Source organism: Vulpes lagopus, chromosome 13 (genome assembly GCF_018345385.1).
Source record: "Vulpes lagopus strain Blue_001 chromosome 13, ASM1834538v1, whole genome shotgun sequence".
Taxonomy (NCBI): Eukaryota; Metazoa; Chordata; class Mammalia; order Carnivora; family Canidae; genus Vulpes; species Vulpes lagopus.
The window spans coordinates 48,135,785-48,163,435 of NC_054836.1; the positions used below are offsets into that span (position 1 = coordinate 48,135,785).

Sequence of the window (27,651 nt, forward strand, 5' to 3'; positions counted from 1 at the left end):
TCCTGGCCAACCTGCATTGGACAGACCTGTTCTTAAACTCAGTTCTTAAAAACCACTAGCTTGTAAGAGCCAGATCACTTCAAACTGCTCTCTATTGTACTTCCAATTAAAGGAAACTTTGAAATGTGTACCATAATCCTCTAGGCAAATGATATTGACAGGTTATTCCCAACTCTCACAAAGAACGAGCCCTGAAACCTAATTTGTGCAGCAATTAAATTCGCACAAAAATATAATTTTATTTTATTGCTCAGTACTTGCCTGTATCTTTAAGCTAGCAACTGCAGGAAGGAGTTAATTTGATAATATAAATAAAAATTGGCCCCGAAGGGCAATAACCAATCCATTTACATGCAAAAATACTCTTCTTCCCAGTCATCCCAAGGCAAATATGAAACATGATTTCCAAAATGCGTCGCCTACAATTCTCTCGACACAGTGACAGGCATAAGAATTGTGGAGCAAATATTTCAAATAATTGCACATGTTCAGCCATGAGTAAGCGCTCTTGCTTATATTTGGGGGGAATCTATTGTGTGTTAGACATTTCAGCTGTTCTGTGCATACACCAAATGTCCAGTTTGGGAATAAGAAACTGGCCTCCATTCATTCAACTAATGTTTAGGAAGTGCCTATAATGTGGAGCACCTGAGTAGCTCAATTAGTTAAATGTCTGACTCTTGGTTTCCACTCAGGTCATGATCTCAGGGTCATGAGATTGAGTCCGAGTTGGACTCTGTGCTCAGTGCAGAGTCTGCTTGAGATTCTCTCTGTCTCTCTGCCCCAGCACCCCTACCCCCTGCTCATGTACACATACTCTCTCTCAAATAAAAAATACATCTTTTTTTAAAGGGAAGTGCTAATAATGCACTTTCACATGTTGCTACATATTTCTTTCAAGTCTCAGGAACCCAAGAATGCAGCCTTATGTCTTGAAACTAATAAAGTACCACTTACTAAGTTTTATCTTTATGTGTTTCTTAAATTTCATGTTTTTTTTTTTCCCCAGTCAACAATGCTCTGCTCACCAGATAAGCTTCTCCATACGTTAAAGCCCTCCTAAGGGTGGTCCTTCCTCGATGGAATTCTCTCCTTCAAATTCCTTCCATATAATGCATGGGCTTGTGCTCTTGCACGTGTCATGTTATTTCATAATTACCTATTTGCAGAGCTTTTCCCAATGCTGTGAACTCCTGAGAGTCAGATTTATTAACACAACATCAGGAATAACATCTCTAGATGGCTCTAATACCTTAGCTCAAAATATAAAATCTTATTGAAAACCTTTATACTTACAGAAGTTACAAAAGCTTTCTGAGCGCTCCTCTGTTATCCTACCCAACATCATGGATAAAGTTGGGAGACGAGGATATCTTTGAAAACATCTCAGTGACTCATCTCATGTGTCTCCCATTCCTCCCTCCTCCCACCTCTGCAATCCCCAGCCTGAGAGGGAAGAGCGTGCGCTGGAAAGCACTCCTGAAACCTCCCTCTTGGAAACCCATGTTTTAGGCAGTCCAGGTGCTGGCCCAGCTCTGTCTACTGTCTGGTTCCTTTTTTCAAGGATGTCACATCTGTTCAGAACTCCCTTCCAGTTAATGAGTCTTCCTTGAATGGAGCCTCAGAGGGCTTTTGATCTTTGTACCAATCAACTTCAGGATAAAGACGCAGGGACTAAGCCAGTACAGCTGGCTTAAACCCATGCTTTATTTCAAGGAAGAATAAACAAAACTTAGCTTGAATTTATAAGATGGGGTGTTGAGATCAAACAATTCCCTTTAGACCAGAACCACTAATCATACCAGATTTGGAGCTTGGTGACAGTTCTGCATCCCCGTATTTAAAAGTTGGCTTTAAAACTATGACTGTAAGAACATGCATGGTCAGAAGAAAAAACGTACAACATTAAAAATGTAATAAAGGAGGAAAAATTATACTTAATCACACCATGCAGAAGAAACCATTGTTAAAAAGGTTTAAAGCTTCTTAGTTTTTATTTTTACTTAGTTAAGATGTAATTTGCATTCTGCTCCCCCTACATTTAACATAATATAAAAAAAATTTTCTTATATTTACTTCTTTAAAGATTTTATTTATTTTAGAGAGAGAGATAGAGAGCACGAGCAGGGGAGAGGGAGAAGCAGGCTCCCGGCATGGCAGGGAGCCTGATGGGGGCTGGAAGCTTGATGTATCCCAAGACCCTGGGATCATGACCAGAGCCAAAGGCAGATGCTTAACTGACTGAGCCACCCAGGTGCTCCATTTTCTTATATCTAGATACAATCCACAAATGTGATTTTGAAAGACTGAAAAATTTAACATGTCAATAAATGTGCTCATAAATTATCATATTCTCTTTGCTGAATTGTGGGTAATATCCCATTTTCTTGCTGCTATAAATAACAATGAAATGAACATCTAAATATGTACCTTTTTCTCCCCCAAATGTCTATGGTTCTAAATAGCCACATTGTACTGTGTTACTTTATAAATGAGGTCATCAGCGGTTGGTGAATTTCCCAATAGCACTTTGTCCCAACAGCTTTCTTAAAATTCTATTGACATGCCAAGGTTTCTACCAGCAGAGTGGTAGCAAGGGGTCCTTTAAAGTCAGTGTGGATGGCAAGTTTTCTTTCCTTTTTATGGAAGGAGCTCCATGCTCTTCTGCCCCACATAAACAAGGGAGGTGCAGAGAGGGGCTAACTTCACAAATAACTGGAGGCCGGATCTCCCAGACTCAGCCACAGCCTGGTTTGAGATGTGAATGTGTTTGCAAGCATCTCAGCCCCTGGTCTCTGTGCAAGAGGCACATGCCAGCAGGAAAAACCAGTTGGCTTTTGTCAGGCAGTAAATACCACCAAAATAAAATCTGAAAGTGTTTTTAAGCCACACACATAAAATTCCCCACTCCCCACCACCACTACCACACACACACACACACACACACACACATACACACACACGTTTTTTTTCTCTTTTAGAAAAGGTTTCATTTTCTTTTTTGGTCCTAAAAGAAATCATCATTCTGAAGAATCATTTCTTCTCATGTCATAGGTTAGCCACACAATGCCCTTCACTTATGGACTGAATTTATTCTATAGTTTGCAAAGTTTGTTCTAGAATATACTTTTTCCCTTTAAAACATTATCAGCTTATTAAAAAGAAGCTCAAAATACTTCTCTTTTTTCCCATTAATGGATGGAGAAAAGATTCAATCCAGGTCACATGTGTTGAGCACCTATGTAATTTTTTGGTAGGTGCCCTGGGGTAGGAAGAATTTGCCCTTGTTCTGAGGAGTAAGAGGGAGAGAGTGTGGATAACTAAGCATAGTATATGACCATGGTTTTCAGTGGGTTCATCTAGGATTCTGCAGTATGGCCTCAAGGCAGCCATGAGGTGGGACAAGGGGTGGCCAAGGACCTGTGTTAAGCAAGCTAATTTGCTAAAAGAAGTTTTCAAACTCAGTGTATGGCTGAGTGCGTTAAATGCTTTAAGTGCTACAAAGCAGGGAAAAAGAAAGTGTGCCTAAGAGGAAACAATTAATTTCACTTCCATGGAAGAGCTCCACAGGGCCCACGAGCTGGGCATTGAGAGATGGGCAAAATTTCAACAAAACGGTAAAGTGTCTTCCTTGCTGAGAAAACATGGGTAAAGACAGAGACTTTGAAGCACAAAGCATGCTCAGGGAACCATCAATTAATGAGAGGTTAGTAGGGATCTTGAAGCGTGCAATAGGCATTTTGCTTAGAAAAGTAGCTTGCAATGGAATGTGGAGCTCTTGTTATCACACTGTAAGAAGAGGGATGAGGCAGAGATTTTTGAGTGTGGATATATTATGAGAAAAATTATGTTCTAGAAAGGTGTTTCTGGGGGCACCTGGGTGGCTCAGTCAGTTAAACATCTGACTCTTGATTTCAGCTCAGGTCATTCTCAGGGGTCCTGGGAGCGAGTCTTGGGTTGAACGGCCCTGTACGAAAGAAAGAAAAGAAAAGAAGAGAAAAGAAAAGAAAAGAAAAGAAAAGAAAAGAAAAGAAAAGAAAAGAAAAGAAAAGAAAAGAAAAGAAAAGAAAAAGATAGATAGATAGATGTTTCTGGTAGGGGAAGGAAACCTCCCAGGTGGGCCGAGTCCAGATTCAGGGAGAACTATTAAAGGACAGATACAATCTGTATAAGAGACGATGGTGTTGGGAAGCAGGGGCATAGCAGGATAAGCCTGATGGTTTTCTTTTTTTAAGATTTTATTTATTTATCCATGAGAGACATATAGAAGGAGGCAGAGACACAAGCAGAGGGAGAAGCAGTCTCCCTGGGGGAGCCCGATGTGGGACTCCATCCCAGGACCCCGGGATCACGCCCTGAGCTAAAGGCAGATGGTCAACCACTGAGCCTCCCAGGTGCCTCCAGATGGCCCCTTCTTTTGCACTGGTGGTTCCAGAGGATGTGGCGACCTGGCAGGAGGGGAGAGGGAACCAGGGATCACCCCAAGGTTCCAAGTCTAAGGGGCGAGGTGGAATGCCATGCCACTCCTAGAGTGGAAGAATGGTTGAAGATCGGAGACTGAGTGGAGAGGAGGTAGGAGGGAATCAAGAAGAAGGGCTTGGGGAACACATAAACATGAGGGTCAGCGAGAGGTGGAAGCAGTGCTTCAGGAGTCGGGGAACGGACAGGATCCCAGGAAGCACAGGTGGGGACACAAGCCAATGCTTTGGGGCGATGGAGCAGGATGAGCACTGGGAAGAGACCTGACACTCGGGAGGTAACTGCTGACCTAAATAAAGCAATTTCAGTGGGCGGGCGTGGGTGAACATCAGACCACAGTGAGTGGAGGAGGTAGGCGAGTGGAGATGGCATTCTCTCTTGGAAAATTTGGCAGCACAGGGAAGGAAAGAGATTGGATGAGAACTTGAAAGAAGAACGGGGGTGAAAAAAATTTTTTTTATGGATAGGAGAGATTTGGGTAGATTTTTAGGTTGAAGAAATGAAATTGAGGGGGAGGAAGGGAGGATGCCAATAAGCATAAAAAATGTAAGGGATGGAAAGATTTATTTTTACAAATTTTTTGATGTCTATCTTTTTCATCAGAGCAGGGAGTCATAACAATGTGACTTCTTTCCAGTCTTAAATTAGAACAACTCAACAATTCCTCTCAATCTCCACTTGCCTCTAAGAAATCATGTCTTTTGTGGCGAAAGAGGTTTTTGACTGTTCAAAACACCTACTAGTGTATTTTAGAGGTATGTTTCTTTTCTTGAGCTTAGTTACACATTTTCGTTGTCTTTTGATTCTTTTTCTAAAAATATCACTAGTAACTGGAACAACGATATTTATCTTATTTCTTCTTTAATATGTATAGTGTGTCAGGTATCTATTTGGTGTGTGTGTGTTCATTTCCAGAGCCACAGGAGGATGGTGTTTAAGAAGGAGAGAATCAAGGGCTGCAAAGAAGGCAAACGACAGAGATTTTAGAATGTCCATCAGAGGTCATTCTTGACCTCATCTAAACCAATGGCTTTTGTGGCTAAAGAGGTTCTCAAGTATTGACAGTATAATTGAGTGCTTTTTAGAGTCCTATGTCTCTTCTGCTTAGTGGTATTTTTAGTGAGGGCCAAAGACCGGTTGCAGTGGATTGATAAATTACTGGGAGGTAGAAGAAGAGGTGGCAAACAGAGGCAACTATGTGAGGAAATCTGACTTGGGGTGAGGGCTGGATGGAAGATTAAGAAGGAGTTATCTGCTTGTTTTTTCAAACACAAGACACGTGAGTACACTTATATGCTGGTGAGAAGACTGCATCCAAGAGGACGAGATTGATGATATAAGGACCAGAAGGGATGACTTGACCAGTGGTGTTCCAGAGTAGATGAGAAGAGAATTCAAAGCACGGAAGGAAGAATCCCCCTCTGGGGCCACGAGGGACACCTTCATCTAGAAAGGAGAGGGGTGGTGAGGGCAGATATTGGAGAACAGCCCAGGGTCATCTTGTCAGCTCGAGGCAGAGCTGGACTAGGATTCATGCCTCCCCACACCTGCTCTAGAGCATTGTGTCATCACTCTTGTACTTTCCCCCTCATGGAAATGGCCCAAGTGTTTTACATACTAGGACAAACCATACAAAATAATTTTCCAATTCAGCCATGGGTCAAATTTTGGTCATTGCATATTATCATGCACATATCATTATATAAATATATATTTAATAATATATATATATTAAGCTCCATAATTCACAGATGAAAAGGCTGAAAAACATGGTAAAGAGGGTAAAGATATTAATGTTCCCAAGGCCACCCAGCAAGGAAATAACGGAGCAAGGGTTTGAAGCCCACTCCTTGAGTCCAAGGTCAATGCTCTTGACTTACTAAATCTGTTTACTGAACGTGCTGAATTTATCGATTGAATTTATTCTTCTTTGTGAATTTCCAAACCCTCCTCTTGATTCCTCAGGCAAGGGAGGCAGTTGGGGAGTAGGGAGGGGTGTGGAGTGATGGGTGGAGATGGGGAGCAGAGGCCGAGGCTGTGTCTGTGGCAGTTTCGATTCCCCTTTATCATCAACTCTGTCTTAAAGTGTTTTATAACTTGAAAATTCAATGAATACAAAATGCTGGTAAACTGCATTCCCAAACCACTGATATCTTTTACTCACAGCCTTATTTTCCTGGTATGTGCACAAGTGAATTTTTATCTATCTGAAAAATTTCAAAACCAACTCTATATCCTTGACTGACCAAGGTCTGCTTGGTTGAGGCTTGGAAGCAAAAATCAAGAGTTGTCCAATGCCCTGACCACAATAAGGCAAGCCAAGCAGCTTTTTCCAACACATTCAGGGGCAAGAGCATCTCCATTTTATACACACTTTTTATCATGACAGACGCATTTTAATAGGAACAGCAGCTCTAAGGCATGGGTCTTACCCTTTCCTGCTTCTGCTAGAAGAACTCTTAGTGGCCTGGGAGCTTTCGGACAGAAGCTCATGCTCTGTGATTCACAAAATGGAAATCTGGCATTACATGCCGGTGACATTCACTTATGCGGCAGCTCAAGCAGCAAAAAGCCATATGCCACACACCTCAGATCCAGCCAAGCCACGCAAACGGAAATGTGAAAGAGAAATAGGGAAATCAGGACCAGAAAAGTTCTTGGGAGCCGATTGCCTCCAGCACCTAAAACACACAATCGCTGTGGCAAGAATCAAATCTTCCTATTCTTATGACACTCTTAGAAAATGCAATTTTTTTTCTAATTTAAGATCACTTTGGGAGGTAAAGGTAAAATATCCAAGACCATTTTTGTGAATGGCACGGTGTGCTCACGTTTACTATGCAGCGAGGCTGCTACACAGCCATGTGTCTGTTGGCTGTACTCAGGGAGACAGCAGTCACCTATATGGGTGGACTGCCAGCAGGCATGTGTGTCCTCTGCACTGACGGTCTCTCAGCAGCCATCCTGTGAAAGGATAAGCACCGTTATTGATGTTATTTTCCCCACTGGCCTGGAAATAAGACTACTGGGAAACAGCATACCCCCCCAAATGGTCAGCATATGTGAGCTAAAATGAAGGGGAAAAAATAAGGCAGAGGGATTTCTTTTTTCAATAGGGGATCCAACCACTCTCCTGGGAAAAGAGAAATTTGGTTTATTTTATGACTGCCCTATGTCTTTGAGGCTTTCATTCACCTTATAGAAAGCTATGTAGGTGGAAAAATAATTACTACTGCCATTTTTGTTAAGAAATGAATGGCGAAATCATTTTGTAATTCCCTCAAAGTATTGACATCTGAAGAAGAGACTCCGATTGAAGGATCTAGAAATATTTCTCAATAAGGCCTACTGGTATTTTGGACAAGAAAATTCTTCATTTTGCAGAACTTCAGAATACTTATGGTCTCCAGGAATTGAGTAAGAGTGACCGTCCCATATTTAAACAGTGTAAATTAATTCAGTTTATTGCCTAGGAGGACTGTTCTAAATAATGTGTGAATTAAACACTTCTGGCCCTTTATTTATTTGACATTCAGCCCAAAGTAATTGGGCAGATACTATTTCAAAAATGTCTGGAGAATATTAAGGTTTAAAACTATATTTCTTGTTCCCAATGGTATATTGACTTAACTGAGAAAGAGAAGTTTATAAACAAATAACTACTACTATACAGGTAGGAGAATTTTTCCAAAAGAAGTTCAGACTTCCATATCACGGGGGCAGAGGTATAAAATTTCATTCTGAATGAAAGGGAAATGATAACCATCCAAGGTGGTACCCCTGAAGTGGCACTGTGTAAAATCCTAAAACAGAATTTCAATGAGCAGATGGGGGAAGGCATGGTGGCAGAAGGAATGAGAGTGAACACATATCTGTGATATGAAAGTACCATGGCATACACAAGGAATTATGAGCAATTCATGACATGCAGAGCTTAGAGCAGGTGCAGGGTGAAGACATGAGAATGAAGCAAGAAAAGTAGTTTATGTCGATTGAAGAGAAATCTAGACATCTTGCTAAGGCCGTGAAACTTTATGAGGCAGGCAGTGCACAGGCACAGATGGATTAAAAGCAACAGTGATATGGTCAGATATGTGTTGGAGGACATTTGGAAAGTGGGAAGGTTTCAAAGCTGGGAGATAAGTTACTGCAATAGCTGGTGTCTCAGTTAGTTACTGCCATACTAATGCCACATAACAAGTAATCCCATAGCTAAGAAGTTCTTCTCATACTCACAGCTCTTTAGGTCAGCTGAGTGGCAGTTTTTAGCTGCAATTCTGGGGGCTGACTGGAGAAACCGTACTCTATATGCCTCATTCTGAGATCTACACGTAGACACAGTGGCCAGCCAGGGTACGTACTTTATCTCAGGAAGAAGGCAGGTGTGCAAGAGCCCAAGCCAACCGCATAAGCAACATTCAGGCCTCTGTTCACTTCACGTTTCTGAGCATCTCACTGGCCAAGGTCGAAAGTTAAAGGGCAGGGGAAATAGGTTTCACTCCCCCATCAGATTGTGACAAGGACTCCAATGCAGACGTAAAGAACTGCAACCAGCCATTCCACCTACCAGATGTGGAGTGAGAAAAGCGGAAGATCTGAGCCCAGGCAATAATGAGAAGGCAGAGGAGCTTATAGTGACTGTAGTGACTTTGGCCACTGATTGGTTTCCCAAAGAGAAACTAGTCTGTAAACTTCCAAATAGAAACTCACTGGCCTGCCAGCTCCATGAAGTCAGAACCCACCTGTACTCCCGGTGCCTAGCACCATGCTTTCTGTGTCACGAACACAAAGTAATCTCTGTTGAAAGATGAATAGCAGTTGAAGTGCAGGTTAAACAGCGACACCATTCACCAAAATGTGGAACACTGACATGACCATGCCGTGCATAGGAAGGTTGCGGGATAGTGACATTGAATACCATCTAGCTACCAGGCACTGAGTAGACCCTGAGAATACAGAAAAGTGCAAGGCTCTGCTCTCAAGGAGCCTGAGTATTAACAGACCACTGCAGCTCACTGTGGTAAGTTCTAGGGTAATGGTATTATTCATGGGGCCAGAGCAAGGGGATCACTTGAGGAACATCTCTGTACGCTGATGCCACCAGTGACAATGGCCAGCTTGAGAACTTTCCCAGGGAAGATGTAGGCCCCATGTAGGAATGATATCTGAGTTAACTACCTGCCTACATGACTTCCTCCCCCATCATTTCCCTGAGCACCTACTACTGTTTTTCATTTCAACAGAACTGCATGGAAAACACATAGAAACAAAAGGAGGGGGATCCCTGGGTGGCGCAGCGGTTTAGCGCCTGCCTTTGGCCCGGGGGCGCGATCCTGGAGACCCGGGATCGAGTCCCACGTCGGGCTCCCGGTGCATGGAGCCTGCTTCTCCCTCTGCCTGTGTCTCTGTCTCTCTCTCTCTCTCTCTCTGTGACTATCATAAATAAATTTTAAAAAATTAAAAAAAAAAAGGAACAAAATGAGGGGTAAAGAGGAGGACTGGAGAAGAAACCAGCAGTTTAGAATTCTCATCTTTCATATTCAAGTTTTCTGGTTTATTTTTCTCCCTACAACAAATTTAGCCTTGTTTTGGTACCTTCTTCTTGCCTCCCCACCTTTGCACCTGTTTTTGACCTGCCCGACCTAGTGGCTCTATGCTAGATAGAGGTGGAGAGAGCAGCTCGCATTTGGTGTTGGACCAGGTAGACTGGACCCATCACTCACTGCTGCTCAGATATAAAAGCTCAGTTTTGAAAAACTTGCACAGGCATATAAAGAATTTAGATTAGCAGGGGAATTATACACATGTAAATAATAAAATACATTTTTAAACGTCTGATCCCTTAGGTCTGGTATTTTTGCAGGAGATATTTAGAAGTTTCACCTGGGATCTTCTAACTTCTCCTACCTCTTATGCTGGAGTCTTAACAAATGGTTTCTGACACTACTCTCTCATTCTGACTCCCGTCTCATCTCATCGAGGGCACCTCTTTGCCTTCCATCCCTTGCCTCTTCCTAACATCTGGCACCCTGAGCTGGTAATAAAAAGCACCTTCATGACAAACCCATTATGTTCTTCTGTTCCACCTTAGGAAACATAGCCCTTGGTACAACTGTGTTCCCAACTCCCACAGCACATAATTTTCTCTGCAATTACAAGATAAATATTTTCTTTTAAATCAAGAAGGACTCATATTTTATGAGAGATTCCCATCTAATGGTACTCTCCTTAGCTATCCAACTCCGATTCTTATCTGCCCTTTAATTTAAAACACCTAAATCTCATTATGCCTTACTTAAGATGTAGGCAATTTCCTTTTAATTGGACATATACTAATAAAATGATTTCTGTGCCATTATCAAATCCCTAACACAATCCACAATGGAATATGAAATTCAGGTCATAGGAACCAGTTAACAACTCATGCAGCACCCCAAAGTGTACTTAACAAAAGGGGAAGAAGTTTCAGAAGTCATTGAACAGAGTAATGTAGAGCAGCGAACTTAAGAGTCCCCATTATGTCCATGTTCAGGGATGGTCTGCAGCTGAACCAAGCGACTGATGTATCGTACTGCTACCCAGCAGAACATCCTATCAATTCTTTTTGTCTCATAATTGGCAAGTATCAGGTTAGCGCATGTTACTCATACAAAGAAACATACACTGACTTCTAGGAAGACACTGGAAATGCAGAGAGCTCTAAGCTAGACCTTGAGTGCAAAGAAACCTCCGAGATGCGTATGTCACTATTGTTAGGGCTTTATCCAAAATTACTCATCAGACTCAATCACAGTAATTATCAGTTTTATACATGCTCTAGTTGGGGCAAATGTCAAGAAAGCAAAACAGGCTAGCAGTGTTTTCAGCCAACTAAACCTAACGGTTGATCTTTAAACAAGTTTTAAATGGCTTAGCTATTTTGTAGGGAAATTACATCAACAGAGTCAACAAAATCCAACTTTCTCTGCATGACTCCGGATACAATCCCTTCATAAAGAGAGATGGCCAGGCTATCAAAGGCATGACCCAGAACAGTCCTTGGAAATGGGCCACTTCATGATCACCCCCACGTTTCTCACAAAAGCCACACAGATGCTGTGCAGCTGGGACCACCAAGACAGCATGCTGGGATGCGTGTTCTATTAACTTAATCACTAGATCCACAGGAGAAGCTTGTCTTTTTCCGAAAATGTTTGCCATCAGCATTGCCATGACTAGCCTTTTCCTTTTCAGAGGCATTTAGAAACCTGTGTCACCTAGTATTTGCTTTAGGTCACACTGAGCTAAGTAGTTTATCTGTCGGACTTGGTCCAGGGCTCAGAGCCCGCCTCGGGGTGTTCATTTTCCATCCCCATCTCACAGATGAGCAATCTGGAGCTCACCGGGCTGAATCCCTTGCACAAGGCTATGCAGCTGGCTGGGGAGGCCTGGGCTCTTGAATGACCAGTGTGCTGTGCTTCTGAGGTTCGGCTAAGCCCCTCAGACACTGAAAATATGTCTGTGGGGAGGCTGGGGAGGAGCATCCCTCACTATCAGGAACCCACACAGAGGACTTTCTCCTCATTTAGGAATCTGTCCCCATTGTAGTCAAAGTCTCCCTTTGCAGTCAAACCAAATTTCAGTGGGTTCCCACACAGAGATATGGGAAAATCTGTAGTTCTAGATATTTGAACAAACTACCTCAGAAAATCAAAGCAGCTCAATTATATATACTACATGACTATGTGCAAATGACTGTCTATTTAGGTTTTGTCTGCTGGCACCAGCACCTCCCATTTGTATGGGGCAATTTACAAAGTCAACATTTAAGGGCCTAAGTCTCAGGGATTTGGGGAAACACCATTGTTATTATTATTGTTGTTGTTGTTATTTTTGCTACCACTAGTTTACAGAGTGAGAAAGGGTCTGGGGGCTAAAGGACATGCTCAAGGACACACTGCTGGCAAGGGACCCTGGGACAAGGCTGCCTTCAGACTTTCCTGCTGCACTCAGGCTCAGCCTCGTTCTCTCCTCTCCACCTGGCATTCTCAATGGGGCAGGGATCGTGCCCCCAGGGGGAGAAATTTGGTTCTTGGAGGAACAGGAAAAATAAAAAAACAAACAACTTACTTTCTTAATGTATAAAGCGCAGATATATACACACAATATATAAACGGGTAACAATGTATTTGGTAATTAAAATTTCAGGGGGAGGGTGATTAAGGGAAGGATGTCTACAAGACATCCTAGGGAGGTGGTAATGCAAGAGTCTGGGAAAAAACACTTCATGCCACCTGCCTTGGTCAGGCCCATGTCACCTGCAATTAAAACATTTCTTTTTAGAAAGTGTACATACTGGGGTCTATTTAAAAAGATGTCTCTTGAAAAAAAACAATAAGTTAATAAAGTTGGTTTCTTTCTCAGTCTTTCAGCTGTCTCTAGATAGCACAATTGATACTGATGAAGACTGTAGGAGACATACCTTGATTGCTGTCTCAATGGAAGTGGCAAATTTCATTAAAAAAAGTGAATGACCTTAAGTGAGTACCTTAAAAGCACTCATTTAAACACATGCACATGTGCACACACACGAAGCCATTTGCTACCTATCCAACAGGAAACATCAAAAGAAAAAAATAAATCTATTCGTATAATGCATTTGCTTCTACAGGAAGTGCGATTTCCTTCGTGTCAAACCTAAAGACCTTTGTGAAACATGAGAAGCCTTTTGAATAAATACTTGTAAATGGCCTAGACAGCTGAAAAATGGATAACCTCCTTGTACGACATCAGGGCCCTTTAAAAGACTTCTCCTCTACTTAAATATTCATGTTTCAATTAAAACATACACCTACTTTATTAGCTACCCCAGGCCCCGTTCAGATCAATACCAGCAGCCCTAGATGGAATTCTAATGAAGATAAACAACACTGAGTCCTCCCCAGCTTCCCCTGGGCACAGATGCACAAAGCCTCCTTTCACAACATGCTCCAAGATATTTTACAGTCACCTGCCTCATGCAAATGAGGAGATTCATGTTTATTCATGGTGAGAGTTACAGACCACGTTTCATTCCTTAGGCCAGCTCAGCTAACCAACAAGAGCGCCGTCTGCACCACTGTGAGGTTGAGCTGGCCTAGGAGGGGGACTCCGGAATATATAATTGCCCCCTGAAAAGCATGCACAGAAAGTCAGTAAGCTGGAAACAGTTCGGGGAGTGAACATATTTCCCTTTCTTATTCATGCAATCACTGCCTTTAAGCTCTCAAACAATCCCTTGTCTACACCACACCAAAATCCACGAGAGGTGACTAGTTAGTGGCTATTTTCCATGGATAATCTTCCAGGGGACTTCCCAGGATGTGAGCTCTGTTCTGCTCTCCAATGCTTCCTAATTGAGATTTTCTCCCACTGACTCAGAAGGAGCTCGTAGCCTAGCCAGGGGCAGCTGCGGCTTTGTCTGATGGGCCTGGGTTCTCCCTGTGCACAGTCTCTCCTATTTTAAGGGATGGCTTCTCATCTGCAAGCCCCGAGATTCCAACCTCTATCGTGTGTGCTTTGCATATTATGCTGCTGGGTAAAGTTTCAAAATAGTGCTTTTGCTCTAGAGTGACTACATTTTTCAAATCATTAGTTTCTTCCATTTTGGCAATTTGAAAGCACGGCAAAGTCATTTGATCTTGTTTTTAATGCCGATTTTGATAGCATCTAAGGTAACACTGATGCCACGAACAAATATTCTGAAGGTATCTAGAAGGCTCACACATCCCCAGAGAGGTCCGCACAGCGAGGTAATGGCTACAGAGGCCTTAACTCTCTCCATCCATTAAGCACCTGAGCTTTTGTGAAACCTGATTTTTAGGCTGCTGCTCATGGCTTGTCACATGGAAAACTAAGGTGCCTAATAAAGTTATTTCTTGCCAAATCCACGATGTTTTCAGTTTAACCCTTTTTCTGTCCAAATTAAATGAGTTCACTCAGTTCAGACCCTAATCTGTGGTACACAGACAGCTTTACTTTTTCTTTTTCTTTTTTCTTTTCCCTTTCCTTTCTCTTTCTTTTCCTTCCTTCCTTCCTTCCTTCCTTCCTTCCTTCCTTCCTTCCTTCCTTCTATCCTTCCTTCCCTTTGACATAATTCCTTCTTTTTAACATTAATTCCTTCCTTCCTATTTTTTAACATAATGTGGCCCCCCCAAATGTTTTCTTTTAAAAAGGGTAATTTACTCATTTTTCATAGACAGGATTTATCTTATTACATACAAAAAGAATACAACTGCATATGATATTTTACTTCCTCAAAGCATTTTTACATTTATTACTTCAATTTAGTATTGCACCACCATAAGAGAGGGGGATGGGATCCTGGTATCCACTTTTTCAAAAATTTTCAAGCATAAAGTTCCTGAGTAGCAGAACCAGTTGGGTTAGAACGTAAGCCTTACAAACCAATGGACAGACAACTTCACTGACACACACGATTTGTACTAGTTGGTGGTTTGTGTTATATGTAGCAATTAATGGCCATTCTATAGATGTGATTCACCTTTAGAGATCAAATCTACCTTCATGAAAAAATCTTCATGAGACCTTTGGCCCCATCTCAAAGATGTAACTGGTGTGTTGTGCAACTGGACACTGGGATAACAGAGGTTTCCAAAGCTCCCCTCCCCCAGGTGATTCTAGGGTTCAGGCAAGGCTGAAAGGTTGAGAAACAGTGCTACACACAAATATCGCTTTTGCTGTGTATATCCTTGCTAGAATTTCTAAAGAAGCATGGTCTACGACAAAAGCTTTAAATGAGATCCCCATACCTGAAATACCAAATCACTTGTGTCTTCTTTCCTACCCTGCTTAAAAAAATGAGGGCTTCAGTGAAATGATTATGGGGCCACTTGTGTGCTGAGGTATCCAGCTGCAGTTTAAGCTCTTTGCTAATGCCCATAAAAATGAATAATGCATGCTCTAAAATATTGGTAATAAAAGGCAAAAACAGAATACAAACTCAATGGCCTGAATCAATGGATTATTCTGCAGAGACTGCTATATTGGGAAACTGGAAGAAAGTATTTTTCAAAGCATAAATATTTTAATCACTCTCTAATTCTACTGCTTTCACATAAATAAAAAACACCGCATCTTCTGCTTTGCCCCAGTCTACAGCAAGAAGACAGCTGCTTTTCCAAATATTCACTTCCAGCCAAAGCATTAACTACCATATATTATATATCTCCAAACTAGTGTCCTAAGCAAAGTGGGTTGTAGAAGAACTTTTTGCATCTGCTAGAATCTAGTTAGTGTTTGTAAAATCAGGATTTTGAATTGAGAGATACTGCTTCTCCAGTAATGAGCTGAAGAAAGCAGATAGCTAAGCCCTTTCTTATAGAACCTGGGTGGCAGGTCGACAAGGAAATTCGTCATCCATCCTTCAGTTCAAGGTAGTGGCAGTCTGAGACAGTGTTCAAGAAAACTGAAAAGAAAGTGTGTCTCACGTTGGGCTCTTTTAAGATATTCTGAATTCAAATTTGGACAATCTTCAGAAACAAGAAAAACATTAAATCTACCAATAACACCAAATCCACATTTGTTCCTAAAATCAATAGCTTCTACTACCAAGTTATTAACAGGAAGAAAAGTGAACTGATTACAATTTCAGCTCTTCTTCTTCCTTTCCAATTTATTATCCGGCAAAGCACAGCAGTGGCTGATAGACAAGCAGCAAGAAAAAAAAATCAGGAAGACACTGACCTAGAGGCCCTCATACAGGGCCCATCTTTCAAAACCCTGTTAGAGGCAAAATGGGGACATAAAAGAAAAGGGACACAGTTAAATCTGTGCTTGAGCAATCACTGGCGGAACTCTGACTGGTATTCAACAACAACAAAAAGCTCGTGTCTATGTTTTAATACCTTAAGTTGATACACACAAATACAGATACAAATTTAATACATCTCAAATTAAATATATATTATGGTAGGCAGAAAAATGCAGCCCCCCATTGATGTCCATGTTCCAATCCCCAGAATCTGTGAATATGTGACCCTATATGGCAAAGGGGAATTCAGGTTGCAGATGGAATTGAGGTTCCTAATCGGCTGACCTTAATATAGGGAAGATTATCCTGGATTATCCAGGTGGTCCACTGTAATCACAAGGGTCAGTAAGAGTGAAAGATTCAAGCCAAAGAGGGATTAGAGTGATGAGGTGTGACGTGGGAAGGACAGGCGGGACCCACAGTTGGCTGGCTTTGAAGATAAAAAGGCCCATGAGCCAAGGAATACGGGTGGCTTCTAGAACTTGAAAGGTAAGGAGAGCAGCCAAAGAGGCCCAAGAGCAGCCAAAAAGGACCACAGCTCTGCTGACTCCTTGATTTTAACCCATAAATCCCATTTCTGGTTTCTAAACTATGGAACTGTGAGAGAGTACATCTGTACTATCTAAACTACAAAGTCTGTGGCAATTGGTTCCAACAACCATAGAAAACTAGTACACACATGATAAAATAGTGTATGACTTTTCTGTTATACCAAAGTAAGGCACGAGTAATACTAAAAAACAAAAAAGGCAACCAAAGCAAAAATATTTCATGTGCAACATTTACATCCCTTGTCATTCCCATCCCTGACCCACCTCTGGTATCCACTCTTGACAATGGATACGTGTACATAGGATGGGACCCTCGGCGTCTTAGCTTCCGGCTGCCTGTTCATAGCCATAAACTGCTGTCACTACTTGGCAGCTCAAATATGATGCTGGACTGACGTCTATGATTGGTAAACAATGCAAAAAGATGGCACTAGGGCCACAATAAGAAACTATCCCCCAAACGTGGCCCTTAGATCTTGCTAAAGGCAGTTTTCACTTACACATAAGTTAAATATGAAAAAAGTTTCAGAGTGACACTTTTAGGGACCTCACCCTGCACAGGCAGGATTACATGACCACTGACCCAAGTATCTAGCTGTGAGGAGCCACACGGACCCGACAGCCATGCCCACCTCCTCCAGACTGAGCCTCTGGTTCCCTTTGCTGATGCATTCTCAGGGCTTCATTTCATAAACTGTATGTTCTGTAGGATTGGAGCGTCTAAGTGCTAGCCCTCTTGAGCTATTTGGTAGTATTTTCCATATGCCTTATCTGCGCATAGACCAACAACAAGAACATTTGCATTATTATAATTTACAAAAATGCCAATTTCTGGAATTCAGAAGAAGCAGAGAGAATGAAATCCTCTCAGGAAGCAGACAGTTCTCTGATGCAGGAACACATGACAGCCTGGGAGGTCCCCTTCTGAAGGAACAGGTGTCCCTTGCACAAGAGAGCTGAGGACCGGATGGCTTTCAGAAGCACTATAGTACACGAAGAGTTGATCTGATCCAGGGGCAAGGTGGCCTTGGCCATTTCAGAGACTATTTAACTGGTTTTTTTGCCTTGATTGTATAGAGGTCTCCCTGCGACTTTGTTCCTTTTTCTCAGGGATGATTTGTACCTGAATTGCAAAGTCCCTAGTAATCAAGTGAAGTGCACTTAGGAGGCTACTGAATTACTGGGTTTCTTTCCTTCACCTCTCTTTTTCAGTCATGCCTGCCCCTGGGAATAGCTGCTAAGACCCTTGGCAGCTCTAGATTGTAGCTTGCAGATCAGTGCTCTCACAGAGGGGCGTCACTAGGGCCTATTTCAACGAATTAGATAGATGGCCCAAGGTGACTGGGATAGAATGGCGTTTGTCAGCCTCAGCTGCAGGTAAGATCATCACGCTGATGGACACGGTCAGGTTGGAACCAGACTGAGGCTTGGCAAAGAGTGTTATTTCCTTTTCCTGGTTTTCTTTTTCTCAACCAATATCAGTTCAAGATGCCAAGAACCAGAAATATGGTGGAAAAGAAGGATGGAATGTAAGTTCAGAGGAAAGGTGACAGGAGGGCAAAGATCAATGAGACAGTTGGAATTCTGATATTCTCTTATGCCCCAAGCACCAGCTGTGAAGGCCCTACAGGACTGTGAGATCAGACCCTTAGACTCTTAGCAACAGCTATGTCCCCAGGACCAGGTCAGCAGGCATGGGTGGTGGATCAAATCCACATCCAGAAAATAGCAGCAAATTAAAAGTATTGAGGACTCTCCCAATATTCCTGTCCTAAACATACCTGTCCCAACTACCAATTATTACTGGCCTTGTGATTATCATTAACAAGGCCTTTATCTAAGAATAGAGATTTTATCTTGAAAAGTTTACATGGGCAGCACTGGTGGCCCAGCGGTTTAGTGCCTGCCTTGGGCCCAGGGTGTGATCCTGGAGACCCGAGATCAAGTCCCACATGGGTCTCCCTGCATGGAGCTTCTCCCTCTGCCTGTGTCTCTGCCTCTCTCATTCTGTGCCTCTCATGAATAAATAAATAAAATCTTAAAAAAAAAAAAGGCAAAGGCCATCTTAAATAATTAAAGAAAAAAAGAAAGAAAAGTTTACATGATATTTCTGCTTCCTCTAAGTTGGTTAACACTGTTCTCAGCACCCAATATTTACTTACAAACAGAAATGTGAAATTCATCCGTTCAAAGAACTGAATGCTTTCCATAAACTAAAAAATGTTCCATATAAACTTACTCAACTCCCTGAAAGAGATTTTGCACTTCAATAAAAATTCTTTTTGACACAGCAAAGGACAGATTATCTCAACACATCCATAATCCGCGAAGAAATCAAGTTGCCTAAACAGAGCAGCCTTCCTGATCTTTCTCTAACAGCCACGTGCACAGGTGGAGCAGGAGGCATTTTTCCCAGAGGATGTTGCCGTATCAAGGCTTCCTGGACTAATGTCCTTAAGGGAAAATGTTAATCTAGATGATACGTTTCAGGAAAGGGTCTCTGCTGGTGGCTCCAGTTTGGTTAGCCAAAAGGAACAAAGCTGCTCCAAGTTCATCCCTGGAGTTCATCACGAACACAAAGCTCATGTCCATACAGGCGTGTATAGCTAAGGGGCCCCACCAGATGTGGGGCTTCTTTGGGGCCCAGAAACCTGCTGCCCCTGCATCAGATTCCCCTTACCTTGTTAAAGTCTTCAGAAGTTGCCCTCATTTCCTTCCAGGTCTTGTTCAGGAGCTGGATACAGATGCAGAAAAACTCCTCGAAGGATCGGTCGTGGGTGAAGAACATTGGGTGGAAGTCGTTGCAGGTCTCACTAGCTGGAAGAAAGAGCAGGGACGTTAGAGAGGAAGTTTGCAGAGTGAAATGAGAGGACACAATCACACATAGGTGTCCCAAAGAGAGATGACAGGGCTCAAGCCACAGTGGACATAAGGTATTTTTGAAAAAGCAACCTAATGACAGTCCCTGTGCAGCTGTCAAGTTGAAGGTCAGCCAGTGAGACCAGTTCCTAGGCATGGATTTTGCCTGAAGGAAGTCAGCTCCTAACCAACCCCCACGACAAGACCCTTACATCTTTTTTTCTTTTTTTTTTTTTTTTCAGGATCCCTGGTGTTGAATATGGGCTCTATGCCTGCTTTTTGACCTTAAAAGGACGATTCAAACTGGCCTCTTCGTCACAGCTCCATCACCCTTAATTTCCCCTTTCTCGACAGAATAACTGGCAGAGGATGAGCTTTCCCGAGCACACAATTAATTGCAACTTTGAAAATAGCATCCTTGATTATTTCTCCAGGGGGCTCTTTCCCTCTTACGGTAGTAAGCAGGGGGACATATGAGATCATATACCATCTGATGCCATTAACCATTTGTTTCGCATTCCCAGACACAGATGGCTGGAGGTCAAAGCAACCCAAATGGCTCTGGAGGCCGTGAATGGTCCAGTCCTGGACCAAAATGTGAAATCAGCCAGACTGCCTTCATGCCTCCCCATTGCAGAGCTTGGGTGTCGGAGCCAGCGCTCTGAGCTCTAGCTGTGCCTACCTCTCCCCTCCTTCCCAGACCATTGCTTCCCTGCTATCTGGGCAGCTTACATTTTTATACTCCTTTTACATACACCTTATCTGATCTTTACAATGCCTCTTACGGTTCATGCCTTACGGATGAGGATACTAGAAGGAGCCAGGTTTTGTGGCCACCCCCCACTCGAAACAGTACCCTAAATTTTTTTTTAATATAAGCTATTGTGCATAGTGAAAGATTTCCTATTTTAATTGGCATCTCTTTTTTTTTTTTTTTAATTGGCATCTCTTTAAAGGCTAATTAGCCTTCAGGGTTCCAAACGGTGGAATTTCAAGCCCTGGAAGCCTAGGAGAAGAGGATGAGGCAGGGCAGGAGCTGGGTTTCTAGCAGAGACCTTGGGTACCTGGGAAAGCCCTGCACCTGCTATGTGGCTGACTCTACCCAGAGAGAATCCTCTGGTGCAGGCCCCAGCAAGTAAATCTTAATCAAAGCTAAGGGAACACACTCTGCTCTGGTGAGGCCACGAGCTACCCTGCACCAACCTCTTCTATCATAGAAGATTCCAGGCTTCTGAAAGGGTAGATATGAAGATCCATAAATGCTATTTTCTTCCAGACAAGCTAAGGACACAGGCTAACAGCAATGTACAGTCATGTAGGAAAGGTCTGGGTCTGAGGACAGAAAATCTGGGTTCCAGTCCAGCTCATGCCAATCAGGAGCAAGTCATTTACCTCTCTGCACCTGGATTTTCTTAACTAAAAAAATGTTAATGAGATCTCCTTGTCCATCTTCATGGGTTTTGGAAAGGATCAGATGACATGACTCACGGGAAAGTGATTTGAAGGCGGAGAAGTTGTCGCAAACGTGGAGCAAGGTGGTGGTGATGATAAGGAATGTTGTGCCAGCATATCATTGCTGAGAACATGGGCCATTCTTTGATTTCCCCCCAGTTCCTAGTCAAGCCTGTTCACATCTCAGAAATTAGCAGCAAGAACATATGTCACCCCAGCCCCCAGCCTGTGTCACTGGCAGAAAAATGGCAAGAATGAAGTTCTGACCTGGGACACAAAGCTATTTAAAGAACTTGGAACGTAAACACAGGCGGTTGTGTGTTTGCTGCCCTGGGCAATGAGCTGTCAGTCTCAATTCCGTAAGCACCGAAGCCGGTGGAATTTACAAGTCCACAGCAGCACTCTCAAACTCTACTGCTATCCAAGACTCATGATTAATCACATTATCACCGTATCTTTTGGGGCCCACTGTGATCATATGCGTACTTTATGCCCTAGTTAAAGTATTTATGGGATTACTGAGATAACCAGACAAAACAGACCTACAACCCCTGCCGTTGCTTGGTGAAGAGAGAGGGAAGAAACATCATTAATAATCGAGAATATACACTGGGTACACATCATGTGCCAGGGGCTCTTCTGGTGTTATCCTCACAACAACTTGGGACGCAGGCATTATGCTTATCCTCATTTTATATATAAAGAAGATAAAACTTGGAGAAATTAAACCTTTCATCATGAGCTTTCTTGAGGTAGCCCCAAATGAGCATCTGAAACCTGCATTTATGGTTGGCTCAGCAGGCTTCCTGCCTTAGGTGACAAGAGCACAGGACATTTCCTTGTGACTGCTGCTTTGAAAATTAACTTCTCACCTACTCAGATTCTCTTGAACTGCTCCTTCAAGAGAAACCAGGATCTTGACCCCCGAGTCCAGTGGGGCTCACAGCAAGTATACAACCAGCATCTGCTGATGGACAACACCTGTCAATGTGACAGTACCAACAGTAGCCATACCACTGCCACCACCATATGTCAGGCATTGGGATCTACATTATTAGTTGTTACAAGAAGCATGTGAGGAAGATTTTATCAATTTATTTCCTTTTTTTTTTAATTAGAAAAGGAGAGTTAGAAAGGTTAGGTGACTTCTCCAAGGTCACACGTCACCAGGCTTGCAAGTAGTACAGTGAGGATTCCAACCTCTATCACCAAAGCCCATCATTGTCTGGTTGTACTTATTTCCTTATTTTGTTTCCCAATTAACTCTGACTCTACTGCACCTCCCCCACCCAACACAAGTATGAAAGAATTGCTTTTATACCCACAGAAAATATTCATGAAGTAAAATCTTACAAGTGGCATTAACTATTAATACTTATGATATATTTCGATTTTAGGATTCCTCTGCTTTCCCTCTACTAGTCCTGGTCCAAGTGGAGTTAGATTCAAACCACCAGGTTACACTCCTCCCCTTTCTCTGGGTTGGGTCAAGCTGTACTCTTGACAACTCTCTTGAATACCTAAGACATAGTGCACCTGGTTCTAGCTTCTACTGAACCAACTCTTTCATCTTCTTGGGGTATTCTTGGCCTCTAGAACACATGAGGTTTCCTATAGATAGTCAGTTCCTGGCGAAGAGTCACACTAGATTAATTTATGTAACTTATTTCAAGAAATAAACAGGTTAGGTTCCTTGTTAATAAGCCCCAATTTTGTTCATTACAACAATGCACCCACCTAAAAAAAGTACACCTCCCAGTCTCTCTTATAACTAAGAGTGATCATTATGACACAACTTCAACCAGTGATAGATACATGGATAGTGCTGGGTACAGTTTCCAGGAAAGACCTTTAAAAGAGAAAACACTTGACTGGTTTCTTCCTTTTACTTCTGCCTTCACACCTCAAATTCTTTATTTTATTATTATTTTTTAAAGATTTTATTTATTTATTTATTTATTTATTTATTTATTTATTTGAGACACAGACAGAGAGGCAGAGACACAGGCAGTGGGAGAAGCAAGCTCCATGCAGGGAGCCTGATGTGGGACTCAATCCCTGGTCTCCAGGATCACGCCCTGAGCCAATGGCAGGTGCTCAACCACCGAGCCACCCAGGGATCCCCCTCAAATTCTTTAATTTCAGAACACAACTTCATGTCCAGTAGTGACTGGAACTCCTGTAGCCATTCTGTTAGCATAAAAATACAGGCTATCCCCTAGAATAGAGACTTAAGGGGAGCTCCTGATGACACCATGGAATCACCATACCTGAATTGACCTCCTAAGGAGTTTTGGTATAGGATTTAAGTCACTGTTTTCAGGTTTTCTATTGCTCTTAGACATGTGAAATTACTGATATGGAAACTTAAATTCATGCAAGCGCACAGATATTAGCATAAGAGGACATATGCTCAGGATTACTGGGGCCATGGAGTAAGTAGGAATAAGGAGGCAGGATTTCATAATGGCTACAATCAGACTACTACATTCAAAGACCAAACCCGATGCTCCCCTAGGGTATACACAAGCTTAGAAAATGAAACTCCCCAAATCTGTGAAATATATGACCACATAAAATTTATAAGCATCACATTAGGTTATGTATATGAAGAATGTGATAAGACATCTAGCATACAGATAGGTTTAGTAAACAGTGGTTGTTAAGTATTACTTTTATCATCATCAGTGTACTCTATGGTTTCTTAAAGACTTGAACACTTCTAGGAGATAAGGGAAGTAGAAAAATGTAGTGAATGGTCTTTGGGGTCCTACTGATAGGGAGGGCGTAAGGTCAGCCAATCATTCTTGTTGATTATGTCAAAATCCCATGGGACATTCAGATGCTTAAGCTGAAATTTCACATGCTGAGTGCACATGTACCATCAACACTACCAAATCAACATTGTCTGGAGAGAAAAATAGCACCTGGATCCTTCCCACTGTGTTGCATTATCAAAAGAACATAAATTTCAGAATCGGGTAAGTTTCGATTCAAGTTCTCACTCAGTCGGTGATGTGAGCATCTCTCTCCCCAGCTTCCTTATCAGGAAGATGGACACTAGTAAGATACCTACCGGGGCTGTAGGGGGTGAAGTGTCTGCCAGAGGCTGTGCTTTGACTCACAGTTAAGTCTAAGTTTCCATCCTCTTCTTCAAACCTCCAAATAATACCCAAGTCTTATAGCTCTTTCAAGTTGGTAATGAGAGAGATGCTGCCAATGGTTCATGAAGAGGTAAACAGTGGGATGGTCCCTGGACAGAGGACTGGACCCCAGAATCAATGTTTTAGGGCACAATTCCTTTGCCCTCCCAGTGAGGGAGGAAGGCGCAAGTGGTGGAGGCTGGGAGAACAGCAGTCACACGGGAAGGATACTGGAGGAACTACCCTACTTTCCTTTGTCTTTTGTGTTTTGAAACCACAGGCCTCGGCAGCTGAAGAACACCGAGACAACACAACCATGGCTTAATAGCAGGATCGAGTTAGCATCAGGGCACATTTCCTGCAGGAGTGATTCTCGAGACTGATGAGCAGTCTAGTTAGGTGGTGGCAGCATTGGAAAACACAGCTTAAATGGAGATTTCATGAGGAATAAAGGTAACCAGAGGAGCTGAAATTCAGAAACCATACTAGTCAGCAATTACTGAAAGTTCTCTGCTGACCGCTGTTGTAAAAGCTTTGCCTGTCCTGACTCTGAACCCTCAGTAACAGCAGAGTTACTGTGATCATCCATATTTCACAGAGGAGGAAAGTGAGAACAGTGAAATTCAGTCACTTGCAGTGACAGGGCCTGGAATCAAACCCAGTATTCTCTCAACAGTGTTTACAGCCTCCATATGAAGGGGTTGGCTCACCATTATCCTAAACTTCATCTTTTTAAAGATTTTATTTATTTGTGAGAATGAGAGAGCAAGTGCTCGTGCCCTCGAGAACACCAGTGGGGGTGGAGGGAGGTGGAGAAGCAGAGTCCCTGCTGAGAAGGGAGTCTGACACAGGGCTTGATCCCAGGACCCCAGGACCATGACCTGAGCTGAAGGCAGATGCTTTACTGACTGAGCCACCCAGGTGCCCCTATCCTAAACTTCTTTAAAAGATTCATTCCTTGCAGAGGAATGGGCAAACAACTCACAGTTGTAAAATAAATAAGACTCAGGGATGCAACATACAGCACAGGGAATATAGTTAATAATATGTCACAACTTTGTACAGTGACAGATGGTAGCTAGATTTATCATGGTGATCACTTTGTAATGTATATAAATGTTGAATCACTATGTTGTACATCTGAAATTAATACAATATTGTATGTCAACTGCACTTCAATAAAAATAAATAAAAAATAATTTGTTCCTGGACATGTTACACGGGAGACAATGAAAAGATACTGAGGTATTTGGGGATTCATGACTTCTTGTTTTAAGGATGTTCCAGTATTAGAGGCAAGGATAAAGCATTAAATTATTAATATATTTTTTTCTCTAAAATGTTCAGATTGCAGATGTTCAAGATTGAGGATTATCAAGCAGGAAGCACCCCTTCAGACCATCTGATCTGCTTTCCTCTCTTTGTAGGTAAGAGCACTGAGAAAGGCAAAACAGGTTGCCCAAGAGTTCATGATGGCAGAAAGGGGGCCAAGATGCTGGGAACCAGACTGCCAGGTTCAAAATCTGGTTCTTTCACTTCTGCTCAGTCACCAAGGCAAGTTGTTTCATCTATTAATACTTCATTCTTTCCATCTGTTAACTAGTGGCAACAACAGTATAAACTCTATCAGGTTGTTGTGAGGATTCAGTGGAAACAGTGACTACGAGAAGTAATCTCAATAAATGTGCGAGGCCACAGAAAGACGATGCTCCCCGGTATCAAGTGGACCCTCGGCCAGCCCTTTCCACTGAGAAGTGTAAGCTTGCATCAGTAGAGGGATGGCCTAAGTCTCAAGAATGGGTTCCTTAATTCAGAGGTTTAAACAAACAAAAACTCAGAGGGCGAGGCTTATTATTGCTTTTTAAAAATAAAAACACTAAGGGAAAAAAAGTGTTGAGTTACTAGGCAATGATTTTATAAATGAAATTTACAGAGGAACTTTCAATGGGACAAAAATAGTAAGACTTTTCAAAAACCAAATTGTTTTCAAGTGCACTATTTTTAACACAATGAGATTCTACTTTGCAAAAAAGAATCAGCTTGATGGTGTTTTAAGTTTGGAATATTAAGGTATTTTCAGAACTGAGGGTAAAACGAGTTCTTATTAATTTGCTGACATCGAATTCATTTATAAATAGGCCAGCTGTGAAAGCAGCCATAATCCATGTACATTATGTTTTAAAAATAAAAATAAGAATGCCGTAAACTTGTCACACTTTTCCCTTCAAAGTAGATCTGTTCCTATTTTTCCATCAGATAATGCGAGACGAGGTGGGGATTGTCCCTTGGAGTCTCAGGGAAACAAGGGCTACTGTAGTATAGTGAGTAAACAATGAAAGAGAATGGGTTTTAAGTGCTACTCATAGCCTTCAGAAGGTCATCTCAGTTCCCTGGGATCCAGATTTCTTACCTGTAAGTGATATGGGCTGGTAAAGTTCCCGCCAAGTCTAAAATTCTAAACTACAGACACGTCCATATGCACACACACCAGATAATGTATTTTCAATTCTCTAATGCCCAACAACAATTAAACAACGTGGAGATCGCACCTGCACTGAACTTAGAATTATTTCCTAAATTATTATTTATTTGAATGACAGGATGGCTACACACTTCATTTAGGGTGTTAAGGCATCAAAATGGCATTTGCTAGGCTTGGAAAATATTTGATGAGCTAGTACCTATTCTGTCTTTCATAAGAAAATTGTTAGATGTTTTTATACCCTTTCAACCTACTAATATAACCTAATGGAGACCATTACATAAGAAGATTACTTAACTATAGATAGAATGACAAGATGACACAGGCAAATGCACAAAATTTCTGCTATTTCATAGGGATTTTATAAGATAAATATAATTTTTGAGATGCTGAAAAGCTCTGTTCCATTCTTCCCATGACCCTCATTATTCTAAGAGAGACTATGAATCCATTTGCAGGTGACTGGAGGGACACAGATTTGGGAAGCACTAGGCAAATTCTGATTATTTTTACCAAAAAAGAAATAAGCACTGGCTTAACATAAAGGGCATTTTGTTTTAAAATTATGAGTTTCAGAAGAAGCAGATAAATCATATTCACACAAAAGTGTTTAATACATGAAAACTGCTAGAGTGGTTATAAAATCTTACTAGTTATCCATTGCATGGAAATTCAAATCAGAACTATTTGCAGCTCTAGGGTCAGTCTAGATAATATATTTATGAATTCTCAGATGCAAATGCATACTTATACCTTTATACCTTTGCAGAAAATCTTACCCCTGTAGCCTTTGAGTTTTCTATTTTTAGACCCGGAATTCTTTAATGGCTTGGTTTAGGGGTTTTGGTACTGTGTGGGTAGATGCCGAAAGTTCAGAACCTTTTGTAGGTGGGA

The 27,651-nt window shown here is 42.0% G+C and overlaps 1 protein-coding gene across 3 annotated transcripts in view; it reads right to left on the reverse strand.

Moving 5' to 3' along the window:
* ELMO1 (engulfment and cell motility 1) overlaps nucleotides 1-27,651 on the reverse strand; it is a 523,086-nt gene that overhangs the window by 140,866 nt on the left and 354,569 nt on the right. For all 3 annotated transcript variants that reach the window (XM_041727391.1, XM_041727393.1, XM_041727394.1), the window contains exon 16: nucleotides 19,502-19,638. In XM_041727391.1, the coding sequence (XP_041583325.1) occupies nucleotides 19,502-19,638 (137 nt within the window). The remainder of the gene's footprint in view (nucleotides 1-19,501; nucleotides 19,639-27,651) is intronic.